We start from the raw sequence: 16,074 nt of genomic DNA on the forward strand, positions 1-16,074 counted from the left end.
ATCGCTCGGCTGCTACAATCGAACTGAAGAATCAAGGTTATAGCTGGTTATACATCTTTTTCCCTCTACTTTCAAATGCTTATCTTTACTGGTTTTTGACACATTGGTAGTGGACCTTTTTAACCCCGGACCTTCATATATTACTATTTATTCTTCGATAAATTCTGGGAAATTATAACTGGGAAAATGTTATTTGACAAAATGCTCCTTTGATCGATACCAAATTTAGGTTCTGAATTTAAATAACATAAATAAAAAATAATATAACCTAGAAAATGTTTTATAAATACCAATGAATATATAATTACACAAAAGAGATCTTTCAGAACACCGTGTTTGAGAAAAAAAATGCATTTTAATATTAACATTTCAAAAAAGTTGATATTTTGAGTTTCTAGTAATACTTGCGGCCCGTTTAATAACGGTTTTGTGTATAAATAAAGCTACAAACAAAACTACTTACTACAATTTAATCATAATTAAATAATATTCACGTAAAACATCCTATTAAACATAATTGAACATCATCTGTCAAAAACGTTTGACATTTGACGTGTTAGCCACCGTCCATTGTTTTATTTATATTATGCTTGTACAAAAAATTTGAGATTAATAATGTAAAGTTTCTACGCGATTTTGAAATATTATCTCACCTTTCCGACAATCTCTGGATTGGCACGAATTTTTCAAGACTAAGACTGGCCTTATCGGTTCAGCCGTTTTCGAGTTTTACCGGATCATTTTCGATCGAGAGCTCCATTTTTATATATAAGATAAAAGAAGTTATCATAACTCATAACTTCTTCCATCAAACTTTTTTTAAAAAATTTAAAGTATTAGGGATAATTAGCACAAAGCAAAGTTTTGTGGAGAATTAGAAATTTACAGAATCTATAGAATGGTTGAATTTGTTAAATTTATTAATTTATATTTGACGTTTTGATATAATTAGCATGAACGATTAATACTCACTATCTAAACATTAGTAGATTTCAAGTACAGTTTTTCAGATAATATTATATTGAAAATTCATAACGCATACGAACATGGAACATTTGAAGTTAAGAAATGTTGAAACCACTAAACCAGTAGTAACTTTTTACAGAAAACTTTTGTTTTATTTTATGTGATAAATTTAAATAATTAATATGTAGAGTTTAAATAACTTTAGGAAAAATTTAAATCGAATTTATTAGCTTTATAAACTTTTGTTACTTTACGTGGAGGTTTAACCTAAAGAGGCATAAAGCAAAGGTAAAACTATAAAAAAGCTAAAACATATAGTTTTTTAAAAATGAGAGATACTTGAGACCTCAAAGTCAAATTGGACTTTGTGTTCAATATATACAAATATATAATAAAACCTGAGTTATAAATTAATAATTCAATTAATCTAGCAAATATTTAAAGATTTTATTGAACTAATCTCTAATGTAACACATACGATTAATTAACATAAAACCTAATTACAAATAACAATGAACAATTATTGAATATAACTAACAATTAATAATTAACAATAAAATAAAAAACGAAAAACTAAAAATAGACAAAAACAATATTAAGATATAAACATCAACTGATGAACTCATGGAGTTTATCATTCTATATTTTTTACTTTTTATAAATACATTAGTTATATTCTACAGTTGTTTATTGTTATTTGTTATTGTCTTTCATTTAAATTATATTTATGAATTATTTGAACATGAGTCAAAATAAGATTCAAAACGTTTGCTAGATTAATTGAATGATCAAATCACGAAACTTTGATTTTTATTTAATAATTGGATGGATGTTTGGAAAACTTGTTAATATTTATGTACACATATGGGAAAAATGCGGAGAAATGGTATATATAAGGAAAAAATGATATATATGAATAAAATGAAACAGTCGCCTTATTTAAAAATTTACCAGTTTTATTAACGTTTTTGCGGCTATATAACAGTAAGCAAGCCATAATAACAATCGTGTCAGATGTTGAGCGTCATTGTCACAGTGTCAAACCTGTCGATTGGCTTTTAATTTTTGCTCAAAGTATACAAGAAGTTTATTGCTAAAAACATATCAATAGACCCACCTATTAAATGAAGAGACATGCATTTGTCGTAAAACCTTCTATTTTCATTCTGAGCTCGGCGAAGATTGGTTACGATCAGTGGAGTTGTCGGGGAACGCCCCGGAACGTCGTGCCGGCACATCATTTTTGCCCCAAAACGCGTTCGGCGAAAAAATTGAAAAAATTGCTATATACTGAAAATGATTTGATAAGTAAATTTTGAATATTAGATACGGAGTGGCCCCCAAATATTAAAATTGGCTACGGAGAAAATAAAATCCAGTAATTATGCACCAGATTTGATTTAATATCGCCGATGCGATTTACCAATGCGTTCAGTGCAAAGTAATTCATAAATATTATACCTTGCAAGTGTGAGCGCGAATTCAGTGATATAGATATTCTTTTAAATAAACAGTGAAATAAACTATTATTTTAAAATCTAGCAAATCTTTTCATAAAAATTAATGGCCCACCACAACAATTATTTAATACAGATAATTAAGTAAAAACTTGGTTAAGGTCTCATCCTTTTCTTATCTGTGGTCTCATCGTTCAGCGGATGACAACCAAATAAAGAAAATTCAACTACAAGATCCTGAACATAATCCTATTTGGAATATATATGTATATGCACAAAATGGGTTTTGTAATGGTTTTTGTTCCTTCCATTTCGAATCGAACCGGGGCAAACATGAGAACTGGTTTTTGTGCCTTTTTTTTAATTTTAGCGTTCCGGTAAAAAATATTAGCACAACACCACAATGTGTGATTAGTTAGTTAGTTACATGTACCCTTTAGGTACATGCTTCATGTGCTAATGGGTGCTCTGCTCAAAGGCTGGGTTATGAGCTAGTTTTCCGTTATCATTCCACACGAGGGTGCCTGAAAGCATTAACCATTTTTTCTAATGTGCTTTTCCACAGTATTTCGAAGTAAAAAATAAATTGATATAACTACTGCCTGATACCAGGTTCCGGCGGATGTTACATATATATATTAGAGTGGTCCTTAATATGGACATTTTTGAATTTCCTTGCTCCCAAGTGCTCAAATGGTTCCAAATTGATAAAAAACAATTCTCTGAAAGTTTTAGCTCTTAATATTGTCTTTTAGATAGAGCGCAATTGAATTAAATTTTGTATGGAAATAGCATGAAAAAATTTTGAAAAAATTTGCAGAGCGTCGTATTTTCAATAAAAAATGACATAAATTTTCACTTTTAATTCATTTGTCACTAAGTTATACCTAAAAAAATGGTATGGAAATAGCATGGAAATTTTTTTTTCCATGCTATTTCCATACGAAGTTTGATTGATTTGCGCACTATCTAAAAGTTAATATTAAGAGCTAAAACTTTCAGAGAATTGTTTTCTTATCAATTTGGAACCATTTGAGCACTTGGGAGCAAGGAAATTTGAAAACGTCCATATTAAGAACCATCCTAATATATATATATATATATATATATATATATATGTATGTATGTATGTATATGTATATATTTGTAACATCCGATCATTAGAACTCAACTAATATGTATCTATATCAACATCAAATTTAAGAATGTATACATCATATATTACAATGTTCGAAGTTGAAGCATACTTTTGAATACACATACGCATATACACACATACACACACACATATATATATATATATATATATATATATACGTATCTATGTAATTGCTCTTTCAACATGCTTTCGATATATAAATAAGTAATTAAAATTACATTCGCCGTTATCAGTTTCGTCTAAACCGTCGTATAAACAAGTCAATTTTAAACGATTTATTTTCTCTAAATTTTAATTCATCTCTATATTTGAATTTTCCTTGCTTTGATGGTGTTCAATATTAAAATTTGTGGATTGGACTATTACTTTGTGATTCGTTAAAAATTAATTCTGAAATCGAAAAGTTAATTTAGTATTACTAAAATGCCTGACGTGTCTCAAGACGTTTATGAAACATTGAATCCTGCAGATCCTCCAATACCGGCAGAGGTGATAAGGGCTAGAGCAAACTCATCGTGCAGGGTTTTATTCACAGGATCTGGACTAATACCGGATAAAAGTATGAATTCTTCAATTAGTCGCGTCAGCAACGATTTGGAAGCAGGATACAAAACTTCCACCGATCAGAGGGAAAATATGCACAGGTAATGCAACTTTTGTATTATTATATATAAATATTTTTTAACTATAAGTCAATTACATTCTACATTTGAGAAAGAGCTTAAACTTCCGCAATAATCTACCTTATAGTCGATAATCATAATTTATTTAAGTTATGAATTTAAAAATGCAGTTGATAAGTTTTTCAATAATAAAAGGAAAAACCAGTCAGTAGTTTTTCATATAAAAAACGTCATTTTTTTATTTTCGGAAGTAATATGAATAGTATAAGATATAAGCAATGATTTGCATTTCATACGGAGACTGTCTGCGAGTGACAGATTACGATAATGTTACGATAATGGCTAAAATAAAATAAATGAATTATTAATTAATTAATTTTAAAAATACCGAAAAATAAATTGAACAATAATGAATTAAGTAATTATTCAAGCTTTCAGATTTTTTGTAACAATCAAATACTATTTAACCTATCCTTATACATAAATGTTGTTTTTACGAAATTATCTGACCATCGCAAATAGGTTTAGATAATTTCGTAAATAGACTTTAACGAAAATATGCTTTTCAATATATATTAAGCCCAAAAGCGTCTAAGAGATTTATATATATATATATATATATATATATATATATATATTGCGTTAAGATAACAATTGTACACATTTGGTATATTCTTGTCATGAGAATGGCACCATACCCAAATGATGGCCAGGAGTGCTCTTAATTTTCCATAAAACATTTTGCATACGCAAAAAATCGAAAATATTCTTGGTAGGTACTAATAATCCTTGAAATATGAATTAACATATTAAATAATTAATAGTTCACTCCAAGTAACATCTCTGTAATTTGGGAAAATTCCCAAAATTTTACTAGAATTCTCTTTCTAGCTCTTTTAAGTTTCCATATTACTTTTTGTTTATAAAATTTGCACGCTTGCAAAAAAACTACATAAAATTAATTAATAACTAAAACTACAAATCCGTATATATTTTATACACTTTATAAAACTTACATAAATATAGTATATAGTAGTTGTAGTATATAGTATATATAAATATAGTATGCTCATATATATTAAAGTCTCGTAAACTAAAAAAATTAACAACGAAAGAAAATACATTTGTTAATTAAAATGTTCATTTATGGTTTATCTTCTGATAGATACGAGGATCTATCTAAGGCGATCGCTAGTTTGTTGCCTTCTACTTTAAAATAGCATCCTATTTTAATTGCTTTTGAAATAATGGTTGGGGATTATTTTATCTGAGACCATTAAGACCCCCTCTACCATATACGCGTTTCATAATCAAATTAAATATATGAAATAATTAGTGGAGCAAATAATTTTGATGGTTAATTTTACGATATGTATTGATCAAATTTTTATAAATTAACAAAAGAGTCATATTTAAAAAAAATGCAGTAAAGCCAGAATTCAATAAAAATATTTTTAACTTCCCGTAGGGTAAGTTATTGTAATGGGCCGAAAATCGGAATTGAAAATTTTTACATTTCTCGACGTTTTGAAGGTTTCTGAACGTTTTGGCATACCTCAGAAAAAATGGATGTGTGTGTGTGTGTATGTATGTGTGGATACAAATTTCCAGTCACGTTTTAGGGCGCACGGATCAACCGATTTGAATGGTTCAAAAAACATCCGATTCCTATTGATAGGGAAAAGAGCTGATTAGTTTTTGGCAAAGGCAGGTCCAGGCGTTTCGGAGATACGGAGCAAAGAGTGCAGAAAATAGAAATCGTATTTTTGAGAGAACGGAGTATCCGATTTGAATGATCTAAAAAACATTCAATTAGTAATGATTGGGAGAAGTGCTTATTAGTTTTTGGCAAAGGCAGGCCCAGCCATTTTGAAGATGCGGAGCTAAATATGTAAAAAATGGCAATTTTTGAAAGAACTAAGCGTCCGATTTAAATGATTCAAAGAACTTTCTGCTTGTCTTAACAAAATAATCGATTTTGGAAAAAAAAATTTGTCCCATTTAGTTTTTTGTATATCGAAAATATTTATTTTTAATTCTGACTATAGTTCTAATATACTTTACAAATAATTTCAACTCTGCAATTCAGTTTATATAATATTTATAAATATTAGACAATGTTACAATATTTATAATAATCTATTTGAAAACATTCAGTAATCCTCGAACATTTCATTACGGTACGGTTCCAGCAATTTGCCTTAAGGCACGATGCCACCCACCCCACTAGTTTTCATGAAATTCATAAAATATACTTCTATCTAATATTCGTTTATAAAATAGAAATTTCAAAGAATTTTTGAAATTTATTCAATTACTTTTCAGAAAACGGTGACAAATTTCAATTAAAACTGGATTTTTTGTCGATTTTTGGTGATCGGTATGAGACCACATTTAATTCGCTCCTAATTTTTGCATTTATTTATAAATTACTTTTTATATTTTAAATTTCATCTTACGTTTTGCTGCGTCCTGTGCATCTGATTTCAATTTTGAGTATTGTCGCGTTGTCGTCCTATCGTTTGGATCCTTCTTCGTGTCCTTGCTTTTTGTTCTTCTATTTCTTCTTTGGTGCAAAAAGTAGTCCGATGAGGATGCGACCCAGTTTCCTTTTCTTCTCACAATCGTATCTAATTAAGCTCTTTTTTCTCTACCTACATATATTGCCAATCAATAAATGTAATGATTTAAAAAAATAAAAAATAAAAACATAAATTTAATAAAAAATTAAATAATTTTTATTAATTATTAATTAATTTTTATTGATTAAACATAGATAATGGCTGCATTTTTTTACAAAAAATTTATTGGATATAACCTTGATCTGGTATTTCGATGGAATATTCATCAGCAAAGGTCTAATAACTATTAATTTAATTTATTGCTTGTAAACCCTGTTTACTCCTTTGCCAATGTAAAGGTTTTGTTGATCATTTTTACCCCACACACATGCATGTGTATGTGTAAGCTTGTGTATATAAGCTTTTATAGAGTTTATATAAAAAAACTGTTGATTCTCACTTAAAAATAACAATACATTTTATAAAACAATTTATTTTTTTTTAATTATGATAATTGTATTTTGGACTAAAATAATCTCCTTATATTATTATCACATTTCGGTTGCTAATTGAAATATTATAATTTAATCAGAAATGAAATTTATATGCGTAATTTTGAATAATTGAAATACTTGCACATGTTTTTTCAATAATAAATCCTCATGCTGTATTGATTGATATTATTGGATGAATATTTGAAAATCATCTCAAATAATAAAAAAAATCTGCAATAACTCATATTAGCAATTTAAATATCGCTGTAATTTCAACTCAGATAAGAGGTTATCATATATTTTTATATTTATCGACCTTTGTTTTCTCAAACTTGAGATAAGACAGAATATTTAAATGTACTTCAGAGTTAGATCCCTAAGAGAGTTATTGATTATACTGACTGATACGAATATTTGATAAAAATCTTTAAGAATAAATCATTAATAAAAATACAATAATTCCAAAATTAAGATAAATTATTTAAGTGTATTGATCGCAATGGTTTTTAAGAATAGCTTTACCTAAAACAAAAAGAATGACTTGACAATATTATGTATAAACATATTTGCCAAAATTTATAAAAAATTTGAAGAAAATAAAATTAAGAATTTTATTATTTTTAGAACAAAAGCACATAAACATCAAAATATACAGAACAATGCAGAAAATGTAGAGTTTTTCTTATTCAATTCTTGAAGCATTGAGTTTTTAAAAATTGTTGGTGAAATAACTATTTACTATCTAGTAAAAACGTATTAATAATTCATTACATATAATTTATCACCATTATTTCTATTTGCTTATATCACATAAATATATATTTCGAATATGAACTATTCCAAAAACTTCTTTTTAAGACATATAGCTAAAAATTATAGAATACAACTACGCTATGAATTAGAAATAGTTTTCATGGCTAAAATATATCTATTTATAAATTCCCAGTATAATGTATGCGACATGTACGCAACTTATTCTTACGATTATAAAAATAACTTGAATTTATATATTTATAAGTAGTTTCAAACTCGTAATTATTTGAAATTACTAACTTAAAACATTTTATTTCTTTGATTAATAAGAAGCGGATTTGAAACAATTCTTGTCTACTTTTCTAAATGCTTTTGATCAAAATACAAAAAGTTATATAAATACAACACCGTAGTGTACATCTAGTACTACTCTTTTTTGCTGTTTTTCGAAAATTTATCACCTGGTCTTTTTTACCCCAGGGGCGGGATAAAATAAAAATGTTTAAAACAGGTTTAATGTTTAATTTTTAATTTTAAAGGGATTTTACTATATAATAGCTACATTATACAACTAATTTAAAATATAAATTTTATGGATACATTTTTACAGAGATATTGCATTGTATATAACCTTGATTTGGTATTTTGTCAGTTGGAATAACTTTTAATTCAACTTATCTCTTGTAAAATTATTTTTTTAACTTTATTTACTTTTTATTTACTATTTTTTATTGTTTACACCTTTGCTAGGGTAAAGGCTGAGTTGTCCTTTTTGCCGCTTTCATAGAGGTTACATCAAAAACTGTTGAATCTAACTTAAAAATCATAATATATCTTATAAAACATAATGCAGACTAACTAAACAACAGTGCCCACAAACAAAAAAACAACATCGGACGAAAATGCTTTTGTCATGATTTTCAAACGATTGCTGTTTAGCTACCGATAGCGCCATCTTAAGAAACAAGGCTATGGTTGGTTAAAAATCTTTTTTAAACCTTTAAGCCACGCTCTACTCTGCTGAATTATACACAAAACACGAAAATTTAAAAAATATGTGTATATTTATGTTTGCGTATGTGTGTAAATAAACTCACATTTTTGCTAAAAAATGTATCGAATGTATCGAAAATTCATTTGATAAAAATCATAATGACTTGCGTCGACTAGTTTTTCTGGTTCTCAGATACAATAGTTTCATTATATTTTTAAGTTTAATGAATAAATTTTGTAGATGATTTTGCAAAAAATCTTAAGACATCAAAAACCGTTCAAAAATATCTCTTGAAAATCATGCTCATTTCTTTTATTAATCTAATTGATCTGGTTGTTTTTACGAGATATTTTCAAACTAGTGGTGTATGATATCGTGCCTTAAGGCAAATTGCTGGAACTTCCCGTAATGAAATATTCGAGAAATTTTGAACGTTTTCAAATATATTATTACAAATACTGTAACTTTCATTATTTTTGCTATCTTGTTATATCTGAGCAAATCAAATGTAAATAAGTGGAATTCTGTCTTAAGGCAATTAGGGCATCGTGCCTTAAGGCAAATTGCTGGAACTTCCCGTACTAAAAATTATTATTATTTTAAAAACGATTAACATTTTTGAAAAAAAAAATTACTTCGAAAAAATAAGATTTTTGAGAAACTATAAATTTGACAAAAAATTACTTTTTTTGAAAAAAAAAATTAAAAAAAAAAATCGTACTGCTTTAACTGCAAAGAGACAAAATATAAAGCGCGTAAGCGCCGCATCGCTGTCTAACGGGTAAACATTGGTAGGGAACCCATAGGAATGTAAACAAAATTTATACTTATTGTTAAAATCTCTATAAAATATCTGATAATTTGATGTGCATATGTCTAATGATCATTTTTGACCGCCAAATGGCATTTTTTTTACTTTTTTCGTTAGATCTCCGAAACCGCTAGACCTGCCCTTATGAAAATTTGATCAAATCTTTATCTTGTCAATACAAGTAAAATGTTTTTTGAATTATTAAAATCGGACGCTCCGTTCTCTAAAAACTGAGGTACCGTTTTTGGCACTTTTTGCCCCATATCTTCGGAACGGCTAGACCTACCTCCGCCAAAAACTAGTCAGCACGTCTCTTTATCAATACGGATCGAATGTTTTTTAAATTATTCAAATTGCTTCATCCGTGTTCCCAAAATCGTCGACGAAAATTTGTATCCGCATACACATACATACACGGACACACACACACACATATACACACACACATATACACACACACACATACACACACACACACATACATCCATTTTTTCTAAGGTATGCCAAAATATTCAGAAACCTCTGAAACGTAACTACGGGAAGTTAAAAAATCGATAAGTTTCAATTATTGTTAATATTCACTGGCGCAATGATGAAATGATTAAAACCATGCCCATCCTTCGTAATTAGGGCATATTTTTTTGTCTACTTCTATCTCGGAAATTTCTAATTTGATTTAACCAACTCAAACTTTATCACTTTGCAAGTCTTATTCATTACTTTTTGGTAAAAATCATGCTTTTTTCACATTTACTCAAACTATTCTACATAGTTTTAAATATTAAAAAACTAGCTGTAAGTGGAATTCTGTCTTAAGGCAATTAAGGCATCGTGCCTTAAGGCAAATTGCTGGAACTTCCCGTACCAAAAATTATTAATTTTTTAAAAGCGATTAACATTTTTGAAAAAAATGTACTTTGAAAAAATAAGATTTTTGAGAAACTATATATATGGACAAAAAATTACTTTTTTTTGAAAAAAAAAATTAAAAAAAAAAAAAATTAATTTTTTTTTTTTTGAAAAAAAAAATTTTTTTTTTTTTTTTTTTGAAAAAAAAATTTTTTTTCTTTATTTTGACTAAACAAATATTGTGGAAGATCTGAACTTTTTTTTTCAAAGCAATCGTACTGATTTAACTGCATAGGGACAAAATATAAAGCGCGTAAGCGCCGCGTCGCTGTCTAACGCATAAGCATTGGTACGGAACCCATAGGAATGTTAATAAAATGTATACTTATTGTTAAAATCTCTATAAAATATCTGATAATTTGATGTGCATATGTCTAATGATCATTTTTGACCGCCAAATGGCTAATTTTTTTACTTTTTCCTCCATATCTCCGAAACCGCTAAACCTACCTTTATAAAAATTTTATCGATTCTTCATCTTGTCAATACAAGTGAAATGTTTTTTGAATTATTTAAATCGGACGCTCCGTTCTCTTAAAAACTGAGTTACCGTTTTCGGCACTTTTTGCCCCGTATCTTCGGAACGGCTAGACCTGCCTTCGCCAAAAACTAATCAGCACGTCTCCTTATCAATACGAATCGAATGTTTTTTGAATTATTCAAATCGGTTGATCCGTGTTCCCGAAATCGTCGACGAAAAATTGTATCCGCACATACATACACACACGTACATACATACACACACACATACACACACACATACACACACACACACACACACACATACATCCATTTTTTCTAAGGTATGCCAAAATGTTCAGAAACCTTTGAAACGTAAAGATATATAAAAATTTTCATTTTCGATTTTTTTGCGATTACTATAACTTGCCCTACGGGAAGTTAAAAATTATAGGCCTAAATCGTGTCTTAAGGCAAAGTGCTGGCACTTCCCGTACCAAATTTTTTTTAAAAAAGATTCAATTTTCTTTATAACAGTGAAAATAAATAAATTTTTGAGAATTTTCAAATTTTTGAAACAAATTGACCTTTTTGAATAATTTGAATTTTTTATATGCTTTAAAATATTTTAGAAATTTTGAACTTTTTTTAAAGCATTCGCGATGCGTTAGCTGCGTAGAAACGAAATATGGAAGCGCGAGAGCGCCGCATTGCAATCTAACGGATGAACATAGGTACGAAACCCATAGAAATGTAAACAAAATTTGTTCATTTTATTAAAATTTCTATAAAATATCTGATAATTGTCTGACATATGTGTAATGATCATTTTTGTCCGCCGAATAGATTTTTTTACATTTTTTATTTGATCTCCAAGCCAATAGACCTGCCTTTTCAAAAATTTCATCATTCTTTTGTCAATACATATAGAATGTTTTTTGAATCATTCAAATCGGATTCTACGTTCTCTCAAAAATTGAATTTTCATTTTTGGCACTCTTTGTCATTGTTGGTTGATCCGTGCGCCCAAAATAGTTGACGAAAAATTGTATCCATACATACATACACACACCCATTTTTTCAGAAAGATAGTAATAAAGAGTATGGCAGGTAAGCAGGTAAATACGTAGACATGAAGATAGGTAGAATAGTAGGTAGTGAGATAGAGTGGAAAGCAAGAAATAGTTAGACAGGTAGACTAGCAGACTGGTAGACCGGTAAGCCGGTAAACAGATAAATAGTTAAAGTTACACATCGATATATGCGCAGACAGTTAAACAGGTAAATTGGTGGACAGGTAAACTGATGGACATGTGAACTGGTAGATAGATGAATATGTAGATATGTGGGCAGATAAACAGTTAGATATGTAGAAATAATCAACACGTCTTCCTATCAGTAGGAATCGAATGTCTTTTTAGTTAACCTGATTGCATGTCCTGTTCATGCAGAAACCGTATTCTCATTTTCGGCACCTCCCGTGCGGTTTGAGACAGGCTTAAACATAGACAAACAATAGTTATAAACACGAAAAAAGTTTGTAACGACTTTTATTGGAAGAAATATGTAACACGACACAACATAAACAATATAATCATCTAAACCACCACGAAGCTTATGAATAAAATTAAACAATAAATAACATAACATATTTTTTCAAACAGAGTTCAAAAGAAATATATTGATGAAATATGTGATCATTTCCTTCTTGTAATTAATAAGTCGCCATCACGACTAGTCTTATAAATTCCTTCTTTAATCAGTCAAAAATGTTAAATGTTAATAATTATCTATCTACGCGTTTAGTAGATAACTGTCACTACCGTATCCTGGCACAACCGTACCCAGTCTTCCCTACTCAGTTTATAGGAAAGGTATATATTTTGTCAAAGTGTGTGTATGTATGAATGTATATAGATTAGTCGACAATAATAATAAACGATCGTTTACTAATTTGTGACAATATTACAGCAAATATGTATCTATGTATCTATACTGTGATCTAGTCAGAATCATCATTACCGTGATGACAAAAGTAAAGATGAGTATCACCTGCGCATTAAACGTGAAACCAGGAACCGCATGTTCCTTGGCAAGTGATCAGTTTTACTCCACCCCTACATTCAGAATATGAGCCTCCAAAAACCAGACAGAATTTTTCTTTTTTTGTATTACTTTATTATTTCCCTTTTTCTTTCGTATTTTGTTGGATTTTTTTTCGCATGTTCAGCCTCCAACCGAAAAAGACATAAAAAGCATGTCATAAACATTTTTGACCGCCAAATGACATTTTTTTAACTTATTTTTATTGAAAGTCCATAACCGCTGGACCTGCCTTCCCAGAAATTTAATCAGTTCTTCATCTTGTCAATACAAGTAAAATGTTTTTTGAATTATTAAAATCAGACGCTCCGTTCTCTAAAAAACTTTGGCACTTTTTGCCCCGTATCTTTGGAACGGCTAGACCTGCCTTCGCCAAAAACTGATCAGCACTTTTCCTTATCAAGACAAACCGAATGTTTTTTGAATTATTCAAATCGGTTGATCGGTGTTCCCGAAATCGTCGACGAAAATTTATATCCGCACACGCCATTTTTTCTAACAATAAGGTATGCCAAAAGTTCAGAAACCTTTGAAACGTAAAGATTTATGAAAATTTTCATTTTAGATTTTTTTGCGATTACTATAACTTACCCTACGGAAAGTTTTAATAAACAAAATGATCTATCTGTATACAAGTATAACAGTTATTAAGACTGATCATGAAAACATACTTTAGAAGCAAGCCAGAATACTGATGAATAAGTGGTCAAATTTACTCTGAAATCACCTACGTTACTTTTGAAACAATTCAGATTCATAATGTATATAGTAAGTAGTTTCATATTCAGCAGAATTCAGCCTCTCTTCATTTTACCATATCAGAACAGTTTTTAGCATTAATCAATGTTTTTACAGCAACAAATATAATCATCTACTTGGAACAAAACAGAAAAAATTCTAAAACAGAAAATAAAAAATCTGTAAAAATTATTTTTAGGATACTTTCATAGTGTTATAAGGTAAGGCGGGCACAAATATGCAATTTGATTTTCTGACTAGGTTCAGTAAAACGCTTCCGACTAATTCATCATTGTAAAAATGTGTTTTTTGCTGTGTTTCGAAAGATTGTAAGCATGTCCTTGGACGGGAAAAATTTAGACGGCCAGGGGGCAAACATGTCCAGTATCTTCTTTTAATATTAAAGGGATTTTAAGAAATAATAGCTATAATATTCAACCAATAAAAATATAAATTTCATTGGTATATTTTTTTATAGAGATAACAGTGTATATTGATCTAGTATTTTTTCAGAAATAATTATCAGCAAAGTTACAATAGGTCTTTATGAATCTCTTGTAAAAATGCTTTTGTTAACTTAATTGACTGTTTCATTTACTATTTTTTAGTGTTTACAGCTTTGCCAGGGTAAAGGTTTTTACCCCACCCACATGGTAGCATTTATGGAGGTTATATAAAAAAAAGGTTGAACCTAATATGCTCACAACCCACAAAAAAACTAACAATTAAAGAAAATACTATTGTTATAGATTTTCCAACATTGTCGTTTATCTCCCGATGTCGTAACAAAAAGAATCAAGGTGATGACTTATTATACATCCTATTTTTTCATCTACTTTCAAATATTGTTTTTAAAAAAATCCTAACTTTGCTTGTTTTGAGATATCGATGGTGAAAAAATAATTTTATTTGAGAAAAATATTTGTTAGTTACGTGTTGTATAGATGAAACTTTTACTATATTTTTACTAGTTCAAATAAGAAATATTCCGAATTTGCGATAACATATCACGCATGAAAATTCTCAATTGTTTATGGTGGTATCAAAATATAGCGAAAATGATAACCCGATAGGTTATCTTTGTGCATAATTGCATGTGTCAAACCAAAATAAAAAATAATGGCAAATCCAACAACGGGATAGTATCACATATTACTTGTGATTTCTACAATCAAACTTAATTAACGTTTAATCAAAATAATTGATTAATCAATTCAATTAAAATTAAATCACTGATTATGAGAAAGTAATAGTAGCATTAAATTAATTGAGGATGATATTTATAAATCACCCCTTTTTTATTTTCTGTCACCATGTTTTTTTCATCTTATGTCTGATTTTCATTAGGATAAATATAATTTTACACGTTATTTAATTGTATTATAAGATGTATTTATATTTTCAAGTTAGATTCAACAGTTTTTTTTTCTCCTCTATAAAAGCTTACGTGTGGTTGGGGTAAAAAAATCAACTAAATTTTATACTGACAAAGGTACAAAAAGACAATTAAAAAAATATTTAGTTATAAAAAGCAATTTCATAAGAGATAAATTATATTAATGTTTATTCCATCTTTGCTGATGAATATTTCTCACAAAATATCAAAGTTATATTACGGTGTAAAAAGGTGCTCATGAAATTTTTATTTCACATTGGTTAAACAATTTTACTATTATTTCGTAAAATCCCTTTAAAATTAAAAAAAGGTATTTTTACCCGCTGGCTGTCCCTTTCTACCCAGACCATGGGGTAGAAAGGGCATGTTGCGAATTTCTGAAAAATAGGTGAAAAACATTATTGTAATTAGAAAGTGTTTGGGAACTTCACTGAACATAGTTCAATAGTTGCTTGTTAGATATATGCCATTTCTTGTGATGAAGATCATTTGGGTTAGACAGTGTAAGTACTGAAAGTCAATTAGAATCTTTGTGCTCCGCCCTACCCAATAAATATTTAGGTAAAATTTTTAACTTTAAATAATTTGCCCATAGTAATGGCGACCAACATATTATACGCACGATTATTAGTATCATTATACTCTACAATG

The 16,074-nt window shown here is 28.9% G+C and overlaps 1 protein-coding gene across 1 annotated transcript in view; it reads left to right on the forward strand.

Annotated features, from left to right (window-relative positions):
* Positions 1-3,905: 3,905 nt before the first annotated feature.
* The window catches only part of LOC113366519 (cytosolic purine 5'-nucleotidase-like), a 55,391-nt gene continuing 43,222 nt past the window's right edge, over positions 3,906-16,074 (forward strand). The window contains exon 1 of the mRNA XM_026608140.1: positions 3,906-4,226. Coding sequence (XP_026463925.1) covers positions 4,006-4,226 — 221 coding nt within the window. The 5' untranslated portion in view covers positions 3,906-4,005. The remainder of the gene's footprint in view (positions 4,227-16,074) is intronic.

Source organism: Ctenocephalides felis, unplaced genomic scaffold (genome assembly GCF_003426905.1).
Source record: "Ctenocephalides felis isolate EL2017-DRISC unplaced genomic scaffold, ASM342690v1 CF-g0.4_SCAFFOLD_01170, whole genome shotgun sequence".
Taxonomy (NCBI): domain Eukaryota; kingdom Metazoa; phylum Arthropoda; class Insecta; order Siphonaptera; family Pulicidae; genus Ctenocephalides; species Ctenocephalides felis.